Source organism: Thunnus maccoyii, chromosome 10 (genome assembly GCF_910596095.1).
Source record: "Thunnus maccoyii chromosome 10, fThuMac1.1, whole genome shotgun sequence".
Taxonomy (NCBI): domain Eukaryota; kingdom Metazoa; phylum Chordata; class Actinopteri; order Scombriformes; family Scombridae; genus Thunnus; species Thunnus maccoyii.
In genome coordinates this window covers 11,167,350-11,186,986 of record NC_056542.1, presented here as the reverse complement: position 1 = coordinate 11,186,986, position 19,637 = coordinate 11,167,350, and the positions used below count along the sequence as shown (strand labels likewise).

General features: G+C 39.7%; 3 protein-coding genes across 3 annotated transcripts; 1 reads left to right on the top strand and 2 right to left on the bottom strand.

Moving 5' to 3' along the window:
• Nucleotides 1–36: 36 nt before the first annotated feature.
• Nucleotides 37–4,161, bottom strand: snip1 (Smad nuclear interacting protein). Its single transcript, XM_042423094.1, has 4 exons — nt 3,841–4,161; nt 3,081–3,210; nt 1,143–1,684; nt 37–963 (listed from the first exon to the last, which is right to left on the bottom strand). The coding sequence occupies exons 1-4, from the start codon at nt 3,999–4,001 to the stop codon at nt 711–713; spliced, it is 1,086 nt and encodes a 361-aa protein (XP_042279028.1). The 5' UTR covers nt 4,002–4,161; the 3' UTR covers nt 37–710.
• A 352-nt stretch (nt 4,162–4,513) lies between these two features.
• dnali1 (dynein, axonemal, light intermediate chain 1) lies at nt 4,514–7,314 on the top strand. Its single transcript, XM_042423095.1, has 6 exons — nt 4,514–4,747; nt 5,914–6,050; nt 6,132–6,301; nt 6,527–6,705; nt 6,917–7,081; nt 7,186–7,314. Exons 1-6 carry the CDS (start codon nt 4,667–4,669, stop codon nt 7,219–7,221), a joined length of 768 nt encoding a protein of 255 aa, XP_042279029.1. The 5' UTR covers nt 4,514–4,666; the 3' UTR covers nt 7,222–7,314.
• A 9-nt stretch (nt 7,315–7,323) lies between these two features.
• On the bottom strand, nt 7,324–18,443 carry gnl2 (guanine nucleotide binding protein-like 2 (nucleolar)). Its single transcript, XM_042423093.1, has 16 exons — nt 18,222–18,443; nt 17,712–17,796; nt 17,520–17,614; nt 16,567–16,706; nt 13,208–13,392; nt 13,017–13,083; nt 12,739–12,897; nt 12,511–12,624; nt 11,720–11,848; nt 10,479–10,583; nt 9,974–10,132; nt 9,458–9,565; nt 8,848–9,335; nt 8,405–8,478; nt 8,010–8,089; nt 7,324–7,835 (listed from the first exon to the last, which is right to left on the bottom strand). The coding sequence occupies exons 1-16, from the start codon at nt 18,283–18,285 to the stop codon at nt 7,692–7,694; spliced, it is 2,196 nt and encodes a 731-aa protein (XP_042279027.1). The 5' UTR covers nt 18,286–18,443; the 3' UTR covers nt 7,324–7,691.
• Nucleotides 18,444–19,637: the final 1,194 nt, after the last annotated feature.

Below are 19,637 nucleotides of genomic sequence, written 5' to 3'. Positions count from 1 at the left end.
TCAAAAGTGGTTTCAATAAAACTCTTGGGACCATCAAAATGTTCACTGTCTTTATTTACAGTACAAAAATGGAAATTTACTATGAATGCTGTGGGCCTCAAAACAGACAAAATAAAGGGGGGGATCTCTTTAAATACACAATGCATGGTGCAAGAAAAACACACAAAGCATCAACTATTTCCCTTGACCTACAAAGCAAAAAAAGGCAATGTCATTACAAGTTGTATGTTTACTCTGACAATAAGCAACGCTTATTACACATGAAACTAGAGTTCACATTCAGTATATCATGAACACTTACATATACAGCTTGGACAGACACAGATTAGTCTTCAGCTATATTTTGCACTCGGTGCTATGATCCAAAAATATATAATTAGCTATTGTATTAGCAAGATATCTTTATCTGGCACCAAGAACGTTTTTTTTTATTTTTTTATGGTGAGCACTGTCAGATGTGAGATCAGTCATGCATCACAAAGACATTACACAAACAACCTGAGAATAGGAAGTCTTCTTTGAGACAGTTGAGGCAGGTTTAAGCAATAGTTAAGTAATTACAAAATATACAAACCAGCCTTGCTCCACTATTTGTTCACCAGTTTGATTAAATTGTTCCATTCCCTGCAGAAACAGCTATTCGTTGAACATTGATGATGATAATGTAATCTAACCTGAACAAATTTAGCAATGCAGTTTATGGGAACAATTTATTCGTCGAGTCCCTCGTCTTCCTCTTCCAGTTTGGCGTCCACCTCGCTCGTGTCTGAGAACTCGTGCAAGAGGACGTACTCGCGGCTGCTGAAGCCAAACTTAAGAACGTCTTTTTCTTTGAGCTCATAATAACGTTGGGGGTCGATACGCTGGTTGTTCAGGTAGGTACCGTTGCCGGAACCCAGGTCAATGATGTAAGGCCTTACTCTGCGGCCAGGGGTGCCATCTGAACGTGTAAACTCCATCAATCTGGAAGGAATATAAACAGATAGGTAGACATGTTTTACTAACACAGCAGAGTGAGTGTAATGCAACATATTAGTCAACAGAATTACTATAGATCAAGCAGAGTTAGAGTTGATTAAAGTAATTAATATTTCTAAAACGTACCAAAGTCAAGCACCTTAGCCAATGAAAACTATTCTTACCTGTACTGGAATACTGCATGCTGCTTAGAGCAGGATGGGTGGTCAATGGGGATATCTGCGATTTTTCTCTGCCGCCCCAACAAATAAGCACTCTGTCTGTGAATGTACATGACCGGAAGAGGTTCATCGTTCTTGAAAGGGTACAGTCGCCATCTTCGCTTGGGAATGCGAGCCTCGGGTGGCTCGTTGTACTTGATCACCACTCCGCGGAATGTGTTTGTATCTTCTGTGAGTGCGCCTGACAGTTCGAAGTTGGGCTTCTCTTTATCGGCAGGAGGATCGTTTGCGTCCTCACTCCCTCCTTCAGGCTCTCCAAAATCATGCTCTTGGTTTTCTCTGCGCCTCTGATGGTTTTCCCTGCGCCGCTCATCGTGCTGCCGTCTCTCAGCTTGCTGGGAGGCAAACGCGCCTCGTTCCCGGTGTCTCTCTCCACCGTGCTCTCTTTCTTGAGGTCTGTCTGACTCCCACCTGCTCCGCCTCTCCTCTGGCTGGTCATTTCTTCTTCTCCGCTCATCACCACTAGCCCGATGCTCCTCCCGTTCCTGTGAGATATTTAGTATAAAGACAGTTAAAAAAAAAAGGCTATTATTAGCTGAGGATAAACTAGCACAGTTACAGTACTATACAATTATCTTAACAGAGATTATACCCTATTAAATTCAGTCAGACTGTGACAAGATTGAAGATCATTACACCACGTTATTTCAGACTTTTTCTTAATGGCATATGCTGCCCATACCACTGTTGTTTCACTGGCATGAGTCTGTTATACTTTCAGATAATTACCACTCATAGACTGTCATGTGCTAATACTTTTGTGGTAGACCTGTTGCTAACCGGGCCAACTGCTGCCAAATATTGCCCCCTGTGCATCGCAAGCATTGCCTGTTGGACCCAGACCAATAACACAACATTTTAACGGACCAGTGCATAGGATTTAGTGGTATGCTGAATACTGAATGCTGAATACTTCTCCCCTCACCCTCCCCTTACAAGCGTGTAGGAGAACCTACTCTAGGGCCAGTGTTTGGTTTGCCAGGAAGTGTCTATCTGCACCCACTTAACTACATGACATGTCCACTTTGTTACATATCACTGCTCCCCATGTTGTCACCGTAACAGCATGCTTCTTTCTTTTCTTCTCCATCTCTTTTTCCTCTTTTGCTTCCCATTCTTCATATTGTCCCGTTTGTGTGTATTTATTTATTTTTACGAGGCTGGTAATTGTCACACTATGATACCTACAGATTTTAATTGACAGCATGCTGTAGGTTTGAGCCATAGATTGTATATAAATATCGATGACACGTCTCCACTTCCTGCCACTATGCAAAAGTGAAGCCAAAATATCTCCTTTCCAGGAGCTGCCATCTTGTTTGTGGGACGTCATTTGGCACCAAAGTCTGCTCAATAGAGTCGAGTGGCGGGATGACGGCCCGTGGGACACGTCCCCTCAGCAACCACTGACTGAGGTTTGAGAGCAGCGGTCACAGCTGTCAATCATGTAAAAGCATCAATGTGATAAGAACTTCCTAAAATGACATAAATCATTTTTGGGGAAAATTTATTTGATCAGTACTTTGATTTTTTTTTTAGGTTGGCTCATGTCAAGATATTTGGCCTCATTTTTGGGTCCATATTTATATACAGTCAATGGTTTGAGCATCAGATGCTATTAGCCATTGAAACACCAGCAACCACAGTAGTATATGCCAGTAAGAAAATGTATCTGTCAGTGGAACACAAGTCACATGTTGTTACAATTTCGCAACAGCAGAAGCAATATAGGATACCAATAATCAGTAATGCCATATGCCTGTGACAGAATCAATATGCCTGTAGGATGTAAAATCTGGCATAACATTATGCCGCTGAAATATTGGGTTACCAATGGCACCTTTTTTGATCTAAATTCCTAATAATCTGAAACCTAATTACCCGCTTTATTTTGACATCAGCACCGCGATGAGGACTGCGGCTTCTCCTATTTCTGGGAGATCCGCTGCTCCGTCTGGCGGGAGATGTCTCTCTTCTACCTGGTGAACGGTCCCTCGTCCTGGCAGGTGACCTACACAAAGAACACAAAATATTGCTCGGCGTTATAGACAAAATCAAATATCACAATGAGCAATTTTTGAGCAAATACCTCGATATTGCAACAATGTTGTGGGGATGGATGGCGATTAGTGTTTTCATAAAATATTTACACAATAAGATTTTTGATAAATAATCATCATCAGTAATGTGGATATGATGATTACGTGGGTAATGGCAAACAATCTAACAGCTAGAACAGTTTGCTAAGTTAAGAAAATTACATCACTTTATTGTTATGCAGCCTTTAAACCAGGAAAAACAACACTTATGTCATATAACGATAATACGATATCCAAAATCTAAGACTATATCTAGTCTCATATCACAATATCAGCATAATATCCATATATTACCCAGCCCTAAAACAAAATAGGCTATAAAGTTGCCTTACATGAGCCCTGTGTGACACACTAACACAGGACTTTCGGTAAAACACACCTAACGTGGGTTGTAGCTGTGTATGTTAAAAGCTAACTTGGCGGATAAAACAACTACTTCTCGCTAATAAAGACCCACTGGTCAGCCTTATTGTGCCGCGTGTTGAGCTAATAAACACAAAATATGTGGCAACAGCGAGGTGAAATATGATTACCGACTGTACCTGCTTGTTCTCCGCCTCGGTGGACTGGAGTTGCCGCTGGATCTCGACCTCGAGCGGCGTGATCTCTGTGGCCTAACAGGGCTCACTCTCTCCTGCTTAATCTTAACTTTGGACTCCCGCTCAGGAGATTCCCTCCTCTTGTGTCGCTTTTCTTTGGTCATTTTACAAGAATTACACTAATCCGACCGTTTTGTGACACAAACATACACCACTGTCCGCACAAAAGCCCGTAATAACAAAGAAAAACTCAAAAGGGTGGCGATTACAAACTTCAACTGTTACGCTCAAGCAACGAATTTCCGTTTCCGGTGGTACGCGGAAAATATGGCTCGGCATGTCGCTGGCTACGGCTCACTTTTTGTTTCACTGCTCCAGCAATAATGATGATTTAAAAATGACGAGTGCTCTTTGTGTACGTCGAGTTTTCTCATCTTTAGCTGTACAGAACAGATTTATTCACGAAACATCTAAGGAACACAGATTGCAAAGGTAATTGTAAAATGTAAAATAAAAAATAACACCAGGGAAAACCCAGAGAAAACCTATTTGCGCTTCAGCTGTCTTCTGTTGTGCTGGTTAAAATATATTTATGACAAGGGACTGTAGCCATAGCCTATATAGCATCTTTGGCCTACATTCGTGAACCAAACTGCTGATTCAACTCGGACAAACTAAAATGAAACGCCGGGACGCTGTTGCCATAACAACGCAAACAGTGAGCATAAACTTTCTGTCATCAACAGCACCGATATTTCTGAAGGAGAAGCCGAAACGAAGAAGTTGGTGGTTTTAGTTTGTAGCTTTATCATTTTCGTAGTAAGACACAATGATTCCACCGGCCGAGTCTCTCCTGAAATACGATAACCCAGTTTTGGTCAGCAAAAGCACAGATAAAAAATCACCAAAGGTGAGTTTACCGAATTTAATTAACTAACGTTACCTGGCACAAGTAACGTTGGACGGAAGATTGAGGAGGTGCCAGGAAGGGATGAGATAAATAGCCTACAAAACTAAGGCTGGAGAATATATTATTTACAAATTATTTATAAATGAGCTTTTAGAGATCCAGTTGTATAGTTAGACCATGGACATAGACGTGCTGATATTTGCTACCTGCAGGCAAAGAATGTTAAACATATCACTGCATTATTTTGTCTTGCTTTTGCGTGACAGTGTTCAAGATTTAAATATTTAAACATTAAATCTCCAAAGCCTTTTTTTTTAATCTGGAAAATATTTTTTGATGAATATCAGTGTCAAGAACTACTTCACGTGTCACATATCCCTCTAAACTTCTGGACAAGTGATTATTAGGCTCATTTGCCTGAATAATAAGTGCATAAAAACTAAACATTAGCTGTGTCATAGATATAAAAGAATAAATCAATTTTTGGTGTTTTATGGCTGGATTACCAACAGGTAATTTTAATTGAAAACGTGTTTGTGGATATGCACCACTGAAGTACAATATCACCTGGCACAGTGAGGGTCTTGCTTTATTACACAATCTTGTTGAGAGGCTTTGTATCAAAATATCCTGTTGTGACCATTATTATTCAAGTTTTGTGAAATGTTGCACATTCCTTAGTTAATTAATAAATAAAATCAAATTACCACACAGAAAACCTGGGGTCAAGTAGTATTGTACTATAAAAAAACTGTACACATGGCACAGAAAACAGGAAGGAACTGGGATTAGTAGGGGCCCCGTACCTCATTTTTTGCCCTGGTTCTCCCCTAGCAGGTTAATCCAGTCATGCAACAGCTCAGTGTTTTTTCTATTTGATTATGGAGGACAATGTGACATAATGACATTGTTTTTATTTTTTTTTATTTATTTTAGCAAATACAGTGGTTACACAAGTATTAAATGTAAAACCACAAAAATACATACACAAAGAAAAATGGCAGCTTTAAAATAAGAAAACCTACAGCTGTGAGGCTCTGTTGCTGCAGGCAGTGTGAGCGTTGAAATTTCAGCCTCTCTTGTGAATTTCTGATTTAAGTTGAAGTTACTAAAAATTTTCAAAATTAGGATAGAAAATTATGAACATAAAATACATTTCACCACAGGGACGCCCTTTGAGAGTGAGCCCTCAGCAGCCTGCTGACTCTTCCCCTGTGCCACCACCTCCTAAACCAAAATCTGCCACAACAGAGGCCACCAAGCAGCAAAATGAGGAGATCCTCAACGCCATCCTTCCACCCAGGTATAGTTTTTCCCCATCTACAATATACTGTTCACCAGGTACAGCCCACACTGTCACTTATCTCAACCTCTGATATTACAGGGAATGGACGGAGGGATACCAGCTGTGGGTGCAGCAAGTGTCCAGTGCCCCTTGTACACGGACAGATGTGGTGCGCCTCGAGGAACTACTGGACATGAAGATGCAGCAAAGGCAAGCCAGAGAAACAGGCATCTGCCCCGTCCGCAGGGAGCTATATTCCCAGTGCTTTGGTAAGGAGGAGGCTGAGATGCCAGTGACCACTCAGGTCATTGTGCTTATAATGATGGATGGACTTTAATATTGGTTAAAGTATAAATTGCATCAGACATACAAACATATAGCTCAAGGACAGGTATTCTTTCAAGTTTTTGATCCCTATGTTTACATTTTTAAGGCTTTCGTTGTGACCATTCACTGAAATTCGAATTATACACCTAATTTTGTAATTCTTTTAGATGAGCTGATCAGACAGGTAACCATCAATTGTGCTGAGAGGGGTCTGCTGCTGCTGCGGGTTAGAGATGAAATTCTAATGACCATTGCTGCCTACCAGACACTGTATGAGAGCAGCGTGGCTTTTGGCATGAGGAAGGCACTGCAGGCTGAGCAGGGCAAGACTGACATGGAGAAAAGAGTAAGGATGTCGAGTTATTCATGTTATGAGATTTAATGTGGTACCTATGTAAAGATATAGGAAAATAACTTAATGGCTGTATTTCAGTTACACATCCAGCAGAGAGCACCATTTCTCTTTAAGTGTTACTGTAACACAAGGATGGTGGCAGTACTCTTTGCATAATCAGTCCTGCATCTGGAACTAAGAGTGCGTCTTACTACATACCTAGATTTCTGAGCTGGAGAATGAGAAACAAGACCTAAGGAAGCAACTGAACGAACAAAAAGCTAAATGTGATGCAGTTGAAAAGAGGGAAAGCGAAAAGCGTCAGGTGGAGGAAAAGAAGCACACAGAGGAGATTCAGTTCCTGAAGAGAACCAACCAGCAGCTCAAGGTGATTTTCATAATTGCATACAAAAGAAAAATGTCTTCTTTAGATTAAGCACCAATAGTAGCTGCGTTGCCTGTTTTAAAATTTTAATCTGTCTTCCTATTTAGACCCAACTGGAAGGGATCATTACACCAAAGAAGTAACTTGGACAAGCAAGAACTGAGTTGCCATTTCCCAGTGCAGAACATCACTAAATTTGTCTTTTTGCTTGTTCTTTTAATTATATCAATTAATGTAAACTTAACTGTCTAATAAGCAAATCTTTTATTTCTCTCAAACAGCATGACATGATAAGTACAGTTGAAACAATTACTGTACATTTCTCTTGAACATCAAGAGAGCATTACACAGATGAAGATGAAATGATGAATGAATTGTCATTCAAAAACAGTGTGGGTTGAAGGGAAAAGAGAGTTGAAAGGCAAGATACAGTCATTTCCCTGAGGGTCAGACAAGGTCAAGATAAGGCATCTAGTGGCCAACTTGATAAAAAACCATTTCACACTCAGTTAGCATTCCACCTTTTTATCAACTCACATTTTCGATAAAAACTTAGCCTTTTGGCTAATTTAAATAAAGAATTATTACATATGTTGTGTTTTATAACTCCAGTCTAGTGCTTTGATCTCTTGGCCTTTTGGCCTTCTGTGGCTGATTCTGGGGCCTTTCTGTTCTTGTTTTTGTTTTTCACATTGTGTGTTTCGTAATAGCGTACACCGACTTTCTTCGACTTCTTAGCACGGTCCATCGCTCTTCTCTGTAGAGATGGACAAAGAGGAACAGAGGGGGAGAAAAAAAAAATGATGAAAAAAAAAAAGAACAGAGCTTTTCATTTTCATTCCTCTTACATCAAGTAAGAGGAATACACATTCATCAAATGTGACTAGTCAGAGAGATTGGCCTGTTTGATGTCAGTGAGAACACTGCATACCTCTTTAGATGACAGTCTGGGCAGCTGGGCGGACTCCTTGCCCTCCTCAGCTTTCCTCTTCTTGCCCTTCTGGACTGCAGCTGAATTCAAGCAATATTAACAAAGGTGAATAATGACATGCTGCATGTCAGATCTCAAATCTCAATGTCAACCTGAACTAACCATACACGTTTATTTTGTGTGGTTACAGGTAAATACTGTATCAATCCGTTTATGTATTTTTGTGTCAAACTTAAGAAAATAAATCATACCAGTGGCATGTGTGCTTTTCTGTTCTGTTATTTGTTCTGAGGAAGATTTTTTGAATGCTTACCAAATCCTATGGGATAAGTTTTCCAAAACAATTTCTACATGCAACACCATAAAAAGCCATGACAAACATTTTGATTAACTACCTTTCTTCTGTGCTGCTGCCGCTTGTTTAGTCTTGATGTCTGTGAACACTTTGTCAGAAAGCGCCTTAGGTATACTGTCCAGGGAGAAACAAAGAGTCAAACATTATTTTCTACCCAACAAAGCAAACAGTTTAGTCTTGTTGGAATTGGCTAAAATCAACAGTAATCAAATTAGGCTCAGAGTAACAATACAATTATAATTTGAAATGAGATGCAGATTAAAGAGCACAATGCTAAAGTTATGGAACAGGCCACTGATGAGACAAACAGTGAAACTGATGACTGCCAGTCCCCAGAGGCTTACAGACTGGGTAGCATAGACCACCTAAAATGCATGGCATCTCTCTGCCGGACATCATGTTATTTGACACGATAAAAGAAATGAGGACAATATACAAAACAAAGAAAATATGTAAGTGAGGTTTGGGTGAGAGCAGACAGACCGGATTGCAGAGAAGCGCTTGGATTTGGCCCGGTCCAGGAACTGCTTGTACTTAGCGATTTTCTCATCCAGCTCTCGGATCACCTCGCGTGAACTCTTGTTGTAGTTTGCCTTGCCAGTCCGAGCGGTTGTTGGCTCGGAGAGCTCAGTCTCTCCATCAGCTGGCTCAACAACGGTCCCGTCTCCTCCTTCATCCTCCTCTTCTTCTTCGCTGTCTTCCTCACCATCAGAGCCAGAGAAGTCAGAGATGTCCAGGTCTGGCATCTCCACAGGAACCAAGTCTTCCTCGCTGAACTCAGGTGCCACATTGATCTTGCCAAAGTTCTGTCGCACATTAGACAGAATCTTCTGGACCTCCTCTTTCTTTCTCTGCTGTTGGTGCTGCTGTTCTTCGTGTTCTGCTGACAGGGGTTCTGACTTGTCTGGCTGTTCCTCCTGCACATTCTCAACTACCTCTGAGGGTCCTTCAACTGCCAGATGCTCCTTGTCCTAGAAAAATTAGAGTAACAAAAGACAGGTTGACACACAGGGCACAGGTTGGTGTAGAAAAAAAAATAATTTACTGAACAAACACACCTCAGTTAAAAAGTGGAAAATTCAGTAAACTTTACCTCTTGATCCCCCTCAGGTCCTGGTGGTTTCACAAAGAAGGGGATACGTCCCCTTTGCCAATCATTCAACACCATTTTGGAGACTGTTGAGAGATCTGGTTCACCCCCCTGCACAACACCAAGAATAAACTGTTCAAGCTTAAAATTTAAAACAAGTGGTTCACATACGCTTTGCTATTTAACTGGAAGCCTTTACAGTTTGGCAACTAATGTGAGCAGAAAATGGAACAGATTAACCAAATATGGATTTGCTCTTGCACTTCATAAAAGGGACAATTAAAATCCTCTGGTGTGCAAATGAATGTTCTCGTGCAAGTGTTCCGACTTAAACTGAAATAACTACTCATACTGATAATGAAGTTTTGTTTGGTAACCGCATTCTCTGCTTGTTAGAAGTTATGGCAGATTTTTATGAAATAAAATAGTAAAATAAAACAAAAACTGAAGGCACAGCAGTTTTCGATTATGACCTGTTAAAGTCCTGTTAGCACTAAAATATAAGAGGTAAATTCAGACCTTCAAAAGTTTCCCAGTGCGAAATGCCAGCTTCTCAAGGAAGTCTTCAGCCGAGTTCCAAGTGGGGATGCGGTAGGTCTTCTGAATATATTCTGGCTTGGCCCGCTCCAGTACTGCCCCAATGTGCTCCTCTGGGTTCCTGATCTTCTCCACTTGAACCTTACAGAAAGAGAGGAAAAAAGGCATTCAACTTATGATATGAACCTGAAACCTTTCAGTTACGGGGACTGCATGGCATACACGTTAAACCTTTGATGCGGAAAAAGGATCTGGAGGATCAGAATCTGAGCTGATCGAGGCTTTTTTTTTTCCAAACGACTGGGTATTACCAATATAAAGCTGAAACCATTTCTGATCCTGTTCAATGCACTCAAGCTGTCGTAAATGTCACATTAACAGTTGGTGGATTAGGATTGTCCTAAGTGGGACATTACTGTTAAGTTTTACTAATGCTACCGTTTTTCAGGATACTGTATACAAGGTGGAGATCATAAAACAAACTTACCACTCCTTTCAGAACAATATCAGATTCGCTGTCTTCTGAAGGGTAGACAACACCAGGGCAGTCTATGAGAAAGATGCGCCTCATCAAAGTGATGTACTGCCACACCTAAAAAGAAAGGAGATTCATTTTTTTTTTAGTACTGTCAAATCATTTCAGTGTCAAACAAGATGTGAACTCCTGTGTGATATTTTCCATGTTGGTGTTTACTGATATGAAAAGATAAGACCGATGTGATGGGTGGGGCGGCAATATATGAAACTGATTATCTTTGGAACGGCGATGCAAAGACTGTTTTAACCCTGATCAAAACAGTAATAACAGGTTTGCTTATTCTCTCTCCTCAAGCAGCAAATAACTTCTCCCTTCTATGATTGCTTCATCAGCTGGAGGGATTTTAATGTAACCGTTCACTTAAAGACAAAAAAAAAAAAAGGAGGAATGGCTGTCAAATCAGTGCTGCAGATCATTAACTTGTTTGGCTGTCATCACCAGGGTTAGTTCTGAGGTGAGAACCAAAGAAAGTGGGAAATAAAGAAGTGCTGGCTACAGGCCCATCAGATTCATTGGATAGGTGTATAGAAAAATCTCCCTTCTGTTGCGGTTCAAGTTCACAGCTTTGGTAAGCATAGACAAGCTAAGATATTTTCCCCTTCTTTCGCCTTGACCCTGCTTTGGACACTGGGGATTTCAAGACGTTGTTCGTTTCCAAACAGGATAAGCAGCCCCAGAGAGAGGAAATTAAGGATAAAAACTGTTGTTGTTCTTTCTCTTGGCCCGACATCCAGTTAGATTTTCAGTTATATAGTTAAAGACACGAAGCGGAGTACTTCTGTTGTTGCAGCTATCAACAATTACCGAGCTAAGAAAAGGAACATGAAGCTCCTTTCACCTCTACGCTCTTTACATTTTTCTAAAACATCACCCTTCCCATTTCCTTCTTTATTTCTAATTTCATTGATTTTATTAGCACTGCTTATGTACTATTGCTTTGATCTTCTCTTGTCAGAGACAGATTTCCATTATGTTGTGATAAATGGTAATGTCTTAGGAACCTGAATCTACTGCCAAATTTCTTTGGTGTAAATAGAAATTACAATCTAAGTATAGACCACAAAATACGTTCACATATATTCTCTTTCAGGAAGTCAAGAATACGTAGTTTTTCTTGTAGTCCTTTTCACAGGACTGTCATCGCAAGTGTAAATTTAGTTTGCATGGTTGAGATGACACCCAGATCCTACCTTTGTTTCTCCGGCAAGGGGTGCCACATTGCAGACCTTCTTAGACCGCAGTGTGTTGATGACTGAGCTCTTTCCCACATTCGGGTAGCCAATGAAACCCACACTTATCTGTTTCTTGTCTGTGTGGAGCTGTAGGGAGGCAAAAAATAAAGTCAGAGTGTCGTGTTTCCTAAACAACAGTCTCAGTCTGTCTTCAGTTCATGGAGGTAATTTTAGATTGGGCTCTGTTGCCATTAGCAATAAAAGAAGTGAACTTGTCATCACTCCAGAACTGCAATGTAGTTTGTTCAAAACTCATACCAAAGGATCTTTTAAAAAGGATTTTTATGTAAACAAAACAATCACGAAACTCTGAAACCTTTCAAAACAAGAGATATAACTATATTTTATATCCTATGTTTGTCCCAGAAGGTAAACTCTGAAGGCTGTTTTGGAACAGACTTACTTCAGTGATGGGCAAAAAAAAAAATGAGGACAGAAGAAGGCTGAAACTCAGGCACTTTTGTTTTTCATAAGTAAATACGTAAATCTTTTATAAGAGTATTAGGGCAATTAAAAACATCAGAAACAACAGGAAATCAAATGTGGTGTAATTTGAATATCCAAGGCCTTCAACTAAAAAGCAAAACAATGAGCTCTGTTGCAGATTTAATGACGCCGCAGACCAAACCATAACAGCTAAACATGCAGTACTCGTGCTTGTTTGTTATTGCAGCAGTAAATGGTTTAAGCTCATAATGAATTTAACATATTTTGAGGAATATTTGAGGATATTTCAGCCATGTGCTTACCTTGCCAAACTGTCTGAGCAGCTGGATGAGGGAGCCCTTACCAAATGAGTTGGTGAGGCTTGCATGGAAAGCCAGAGTTGGGTACTCCTGGGACAAAACCGCTACCCACCGTTTCTGGTTAAAAAACAAATCGTTAGAGACGGTTACTAAGAGGAGAATAGACACAACAAAGTTCCTTCGAGTCTAATGGGGGAGACAAAGGTGAATGCGTTGTTCTGAATATCTTACCGTGACCCAGGTGGGGATCAGATCACACTTGTTTAAAACAAAGATCAAATGTTTCCAGGGTTTCTCCTTCTTTAGATAGGCCTCGATGCTCTTGGAGCGTGTTCCCATGGGATCACGGGCATCCAGCACTTGGATGATGACATCAGAAGAGTCAATCACCTGTAGCAATTAAACAGTCAGCTGTAGAATTAATCCTGAACACACACTATTATCAGTGTACAAGGTCTACAGTAAGGATTTACATAATGCACAGTACTGACAGAGGATGGAAACCATACCTTGTAAAGCTCTCCCCAGATCCTCTTGGATTGACCCTTTTTGAAGATTTCCTCACGTGCCTCGTCCCTGTTGCAAAATGTGAATTAAGACATCAATTTACGTCTTTCATTAACCGTGAAAATTCAGCAACTATGCTTTTGACCAGTAAGATGTGTTGGATACTGATTATAGCATCTTTTGACGGTCTTACCGGACCCCTGTGTCCTCAGTCACCAGGTCTGTGTCCTTCTCTGCGTTGTAACTCAGGGCTGAAGCCTCAGCTTGCTCTAAGAGGTCCTTCACATCCCCTACCATGAGGTTGGGCTTCTTTCTCTGAGACTTGGGCCCAAATGTGGTCTCAAAACCCTCTGTGTCTAGAATGTGCACCTTGGAGTTCTGCAGGTGTAGAAAAAGAGTGAGAGTCAACAGTAAACCAGGAGAGCAGTTCAGATTGTTTAAGGCAGTCATTTCTAGTGATGTCTCATTAGAGTTATTGTAGTTATACACAGTACAGTAACATTGCATTGAAACAGGTGGGCAACAGGAGGAAAGGTTTTCGTTGGTGTTACAACCAGTTTTTGATACAGTCAAAGTGATACAGTCCTTTTAAGGGTTTCAGATAGAATCAGAGAACAAACGCATACAGTAAACAGAACCCTCAAAAATGCAAAAACTCAGCCAATGAAACAGCCAAGCCTGTGCCAGTACTGATTAAGTGTTCCAATTATCTTAAAACACAAGCCATACCTCTAATGCAACACTGCCATAAGGGGTGGGATGACATACAGTTTTTGGCTTTTGTCAGAAACAGTGCTGTTTCAGGTTGCCTTGATTAACTGCCAAGATCTTCTACAGAGATCCCTGGTTCTTTGAAAACACATTTCCCCCGACCTAATCACAAACTCTGGTTTAATTCTTCTGCCCTTTTTGGTGCTAGATCATTCCACTAGTCAATCAACAGTCAGACAATCTGATTGATGAGCATTGTTTTTCACTTACTCGATAAGTGTTTTATCAAAACCATCGAAGGTCATTCAGAAGAAAACAAACAAGGAAGCGATTCACGGATCTGACAGCGATGTAACAGAAAACAGGTGCTCCTTATGCACGGGTAGGCAATCAATGTCCATAAAAAAGGGGAATGAATTCCGCAAAAGTCAAGGCGCATTCCTTCATCAAGGCACAAAAGTAAACAAAACAATCCTTTATTATAGTGGCTACATGGTAAAAACAAGACCAACGCCTATCGACTGCACATTAGTCTTCCTCAGGGTCAAACAATCGTATACTCAGACCTCAATCACACACTTTTTCACAGCTACCTCCGGCTCATTACACATTTATGCAATAAATAAACACTATGTCACAGATTATAGCAAAGAAAATATGTATGAATAAACATCACATGTAACGATCCAGTTGGCTTTGACCCAGTTAGTAGATCAGGATGTCTTCTTATTTTCTTTTTTTTAAAAATTTGTTTATAGTGCAATACAAGTGACCAATATGAAAAAAGAGCAACATATGACAAACAGGGGAAACTAGACCCAAACAAAGCTAAACAAAAAGAGAGGAAAAAGGCAAAAATAGCAGCAACAATAACAACAAGAATGATGAAAGAGAAAACAAATAAACAAAAAAAAAAGGCATATTGTTTGGCTTAGATTTTCTCATTGTAGCACGCATGTGTTTAGGTAAGTGTGTGTTTGCATGGGTGGGTTTTTTATTTGAAAGATATAGAGATAGAGAGAGAGAGCATAAAGTGTAAGGGGAAGACAGTATTAACCAAAGGAAGAACGAGAAAGAAAGAAAATAAATAAATAAATAAAAATAACATAGCTACAATGCTCTTGGAGGGCATCTCTGGTTGGGCTCCAAGGACAAAGAGGCACCTGGGTGGATCCGGAGCAGGTCAGGTAAGGACAACTGGGTCAGGGCTGAATTTTATGTATTTATTGTTGTTTTCCCTTCCTTGTAATTTTTGTTTGTTTGCTTGTTTTATCCTTTTATTTTTAAGCCCTTTTACCCTTCTCCTCTTCCTTGCTTTCTTTGCTCTTGCCTGCTTTAGGTTGTTGGAGGTCAGATGCCCTTTAGAGCAGCCTCCACCCGTGCAGGAAGGATCTGTTCAACTGGGTCTGAGGAGCAGCTTTCTATTTGGAGAAGGGCTTAGTGGAGATCAGGTCCTCTGACTCCAAGCTGTCCAAAACCAGTCCAGTCCAACAAGTCCCCCCCCCTCCCCAGTCACCAGAACCCAGTCCGAGGTGGTCCCATCATTCAGATATGATTGGGATGAAGGGATGAATAGTACATAACAGAATTAAATATAACAAAAGATAAATGAATATGCAAAAGAATTAATAAAATAAATTAATAATGATAAAAAAGAGTGAGAATAGAAAGGAAAGAGAAGTGGGTGAATAGGGTGGTTTGTTGAGTGAGGAGGTTCAGTATAATTATTAATTGTATTGTCTGTGTATGGCTTGAACGTGAAGATGCCTGTGTATTGTCCTGCTTGTAAAAAGGTAGAAATGAAAATAGTTAAGTAAGTTCAGTTACTGATCTGGACTTAAGAGACTGAAATTCATCCTGTTACCAAATACCAAATTAAAAAAACAACAACCTGAGAATGAAGATGTCTGTGTTGTTGTTTTGTGTGTTGTCTGGTGGTAAAATTATTATTATCAGATTCATTTTAATCATTAATAATAATAATAATTTCAAACAAAACAAAAACACAAAAAGAACCACAAAGAAAATACCAACATCACCGTCATCTTCATCATCTTAGTAACATGTCTATTAGCAATAAAAATAAAAAATCAGGATGTCTTCACTAAGAGGGGAAATGTGCATGAGTGCTAATCCGACACAACTGCTGCAAATATTCTTAACATTACTGTAAAGAACACAAATGGAAAACGCAAATGAAGGAAAATATCATGTATACAATATTAAACAACACGCGCTTTTTGAGCAACTTATTAATTAATAATTAAATTAAAAAGTAAAAAAAAAATATCTTGAGCTGCTTCAAGCTGAATTGGATGAAAGACAACAGTATATAGAAAAAAAATGGAAAAACTGACTGAAACACACCCAATTGTTGGCAACAATATGTTGGAAGAGAACAGGAAGAACTGGATGTTATTTGGAATCGTGTTGGTTATGGGGTGGAAAAGTTAAGCCTGGCAGAGAGCAGCTCTTACATGCCAAGCACAGTGCCAGTGCACTCAGGGTCACTGTGGACCAGAGTGAGAATTGAATGAGGATTAAAGTGAGGCCTCATGTTCATCCCACCTTATAAAATCCCAAAAAAACAAGCTACTGAGGAAAAAATAGGCATGAATTTAATCTACATTGCTTGATATTAGCCCGGTAAAAACGTCAATACCTTTATGTGCCAGTATACCCATAATAAAATGTACAAAAGGTGTTAATTCACACACACACACACACACACACACACAATGTACATCAGGACTATCACACAGGCAGCACGGGACTGGAAAAAGAAATCAGTCTTCTAAAAGGAAAATAAAAAAGGAGGTTAGTATCTAGTGTTATACTCACATGGGCTTTGACTCTGTCATGCAACAGGGACATGGGGAGTTTACTTTGTCTCATCACTACACGATATGGATCCTTCTGTACTGCACCCATCTCCTCTTGAAACTTCTGGAGAGAGGACTGCTTGATCACCCGTGTATTTGCTGGAATACAGAGGATTTAGTTCAAAGTTTGAATTTAGTAGTAACAAAGTACGGCAGGGTAGCAGCTTCCTCTCTCACCCATTGAAAAGCTAAATACTGCAGATTCATATCCCAGAGCTTGTGAGTTATAATCATGGGGATATTTAATACTGATTTAAATATCTTACAATATGCCACAGCTATGCATAATCATAATAATGATACAACTGAGAGAATGTGAAAATTCATTATCATTCATAATTCATTATTTATTATCTGGTGTGCAACTGACAGTGATGCATTTAAGGCAATGCTCTCAATACTGGTGTGAATATTTCCAGGACGGTCAATTTTTGGTGAAGGCAGCTCATAGTTAAAGCAAGACAGAAACCTTTAAGTTCTCTATGCAGGAAAATTGCGTGGGTTCAGGCTCGTATTTTTTTAATCACCAAACACAGACAAGTATGTTCCATGAGAGGCATATTATTGCACAATATGCCTTTTTCATGGAAGAGATTTTGACATGTCACAATCACAGAAAGCACAGGTGTCAACAAAATTAAAAGTGACGGCATCATGTTTTGCTGGTTCAGTACCCAGGTCCTAGTGTTGTGCATGCTGGCGAAATAAACATCATTAATGATATTAGTAAAACCTGTTCATTATCACCAACAGCACCACCCATTCACTGTTGTTTTCATGTTCTTAGAAGTAGGTAAAAGCATGATTAAAATGTGAGACATTCAGGGATTTACAGGCCCTAAGCAAACAGTATATACTGACAACTGCCACTGCAGACTGCTATATGCAGTAGTATTATGTAGATGTGCTCACCAAACCATTTGATGTTGGGTTCAACTCTGGCTACTGTCCCTGGAGCCACTGTGGACTGGAACTGTAAGGGTTTGATGACTTTTCCTCTGTCATTGCTGGGAACAAAGGTATGGACACAACACTTAATTGTTATATTTCATTGTTATATAATCCTCATACTCAAGAATAATGCAAATCTATATCATCAATTACCATCTCTGCTTTTGTCTGTACATATTCAGACGCTTGATGGTGGATCGGTCCCTCATGTTGTTCCCACCGGCACCTTTGGCTCGATCTGTCAAATACATGTACAGTTACTTTTACGATTCATCTGTTCAAAAGCACACACACCTGTTAACAAAATACATTCACAGAGAAGCAAAGCTGCTTAAACAAACATCGTATTATTAATTAACAGAGCCAAATAAATAAAAGCAGCTGTTGCCAGACTTTAGGACAAGAAATCTAAACACTTCCTCAGAGTTGAAAACGTCAGATTTAAAAGGCCTGACGCTTCTGTTTTTATAACAGTCGCCATAGTTAAATTTCTGTATGGTCACTACGAGTTATATGTTTCGTTATGACACATTATGAATGTATTGACAATGGTTCATTAAATATGAAAGGGCACTAGCCCAGAAATATCTTCCCCTTCACCCGGCTAGCAACAATTAGCATTAGCTGTAAACAAACTGCACGGCTAACGTGGGGTTAGCTCACCAGGGTTGGAGCTGGACGACGAGGGGTTTATCGAGCTTTTCCCCTTAAACCGTGGCTTCACCATGTTGACTGCTTAGCTGGTAAAGCCTTCAACGGATAAGGAAAAAAATAGAGATCACACGAAGGTGCCCGAAAGCTGAAGTTTAGTTGCTGTTACTCCCTTCAGCTCGACACTGTACAACACACGTGTTAGTACGGTGAAACAGGAAGGACGTCATCGAAAGAACGACAACGACAAGAACCAATCACAGAGGCTGCTGGTATGTCGTAAAAATTGTAGTTCTATAAAATATATACGGGGTCTTGGATAAACATGTTAAGAGTGATGATTTAATGCAAAAATGGCTTTAAGTGAGTAATTTTAGGATATACTCTAAAATGACTCAATCTACAGCCGTGTACGTTCACTGTAGTTGTGTAAAAGTAGTTTCATAAAAATGTATCAAGTATCAAGTTAAGCAGCTGTCAAACTGAAACACAGACAAAGTGTCTGTGTTGGAGCAAAAAAATAATAATGCAACTGAATCTAAAGCTCCATTATTGCTTTTAAAGTAAATGCTTCACTTATTGCTTTTCTCTTTTTTTTTTTTATCCCAGAAGAGGGCGCAACACCGTTTCTATTAACATATATGACATGCCAACATGCCCTGCTGAATATCCATGGTCTGTGATGCTGACTTCAGCTCTTCATTACCCGAGCGGCTGCTGTCTATAACTTGAAGTGCAGAGTAAATGCATATGGGGAATAGGAATTGAAAGGAACACGTGTTTTGCGTGATAAAAGAGATATAGTCTAAATATTCTTTGGTTGTGGATGTAATGCAGTTTAATGCTAGAAAAACAACTTATAAACAGAGCCATGACCAAGAATTTAGAAATACTCAGGCACTGATTTTACCAATTCACCAAAAATGAATGAAAATTTTTTTAAGTTTTTAATTATTTGGCTTTTTCACATTTTATTTGAGCAGTTGTTCATTTATATATAAAAGCCTTCTCCACATTTCCATGAATAAAACTTTGGTAGGGAAATGCAGTATCTTCCTTTTTGTTGTCATAAAAGAAGTCAGTTTTTTTTTAACTACTGAGTCAAAAAATACTGGAATCAGCCTATAAAATATCCACCAGGCTTTTATTTATTTTGCAGAATGTACTAAACTCTCCCACCACACAAACAGGTTGTTAAAGCCCCAAAATTCCGAAGCAAATGCCGAGGACACGACCTCAGTGTCCTAAATAGTAGCTAGTCTATTTAGGACACTGAGGATACTGCCTTCCCAGTGTGTATGGTATGTTACACAAGTCAAGGTACAGGTAGTTTCATGTAGTTGCTCCGTATCCATTTGAAAGGAACTTGGAGATATTTTACCTCGGCTGGAAAGTGATTTGCAAAAGAAAAAGAGAATAGGCCTAATA

Bases quoted from the DNA above. Each gene is read 5' to 3' on its own strand.
- snip1 (XM_042423094.1), bottom strand. From the start codon at position 4,001: ATGACCAAAGAAAAGCGACACAAGAGGAGGGAATCTCCTGAGCGGGAG. The intron at 1,685-3,080 runs GTAATTAGGTTT...AATATCTCACAG, and splicing joins CTGATGTCAAAATAAAGCGG to GAACGGGAGGAGCATCGGGC. The intron at 964-1,142 runs GTAAGAATAGTT...TATTCCTTCCAG, and splicing joins CATGCAGTATTCCAGTACAG to ATTGATGGAGTTTACACGTT.
- gnl2 (XM_042423093.1), bottom strand. From the start codon at position 18,285: ATGGTGAAGCCACGGTTTAAGGGGAAAAGCTCGATAAACCCCTCGTCG. The intron at 9,566-9,973 runs GTCTGAATTTAC...GGTGTTGTGCAG, and splicing joins GCACTGGGAAACTTTTGAAG to GGGGGTGAACCAGATCTCTC. The intron at 8,090-8,404 runs GTAGTTAATCAA...GCTTGAATTCAG, and splicing joins GGCAGCAGCACAGAAGAAAG to CTGCAGTCCAGAAGGGCAAG.
- dnali1 (XM_042423095.1), top strand. From the start codon at position 4,667: ATGATTCCACCGGCCGAGTCTCTCCTGAAATACGATAACCCAGTTTTG. The intron at 6,302-6,526 runs GTAAGGAGGAGG...TAATTCTTTTAG, and splicing joins GCTATATTCCCAGTGCTTTG to ATGAGCTGATCAGACAGGTA. The intron at 7,082-7,185 runs GTGATTTTCATA...CTTCCTATTTAG, and splicing joins GAACCAACCAGCAGCTCAAG to ACCCAACTGGAAGGGATCAT.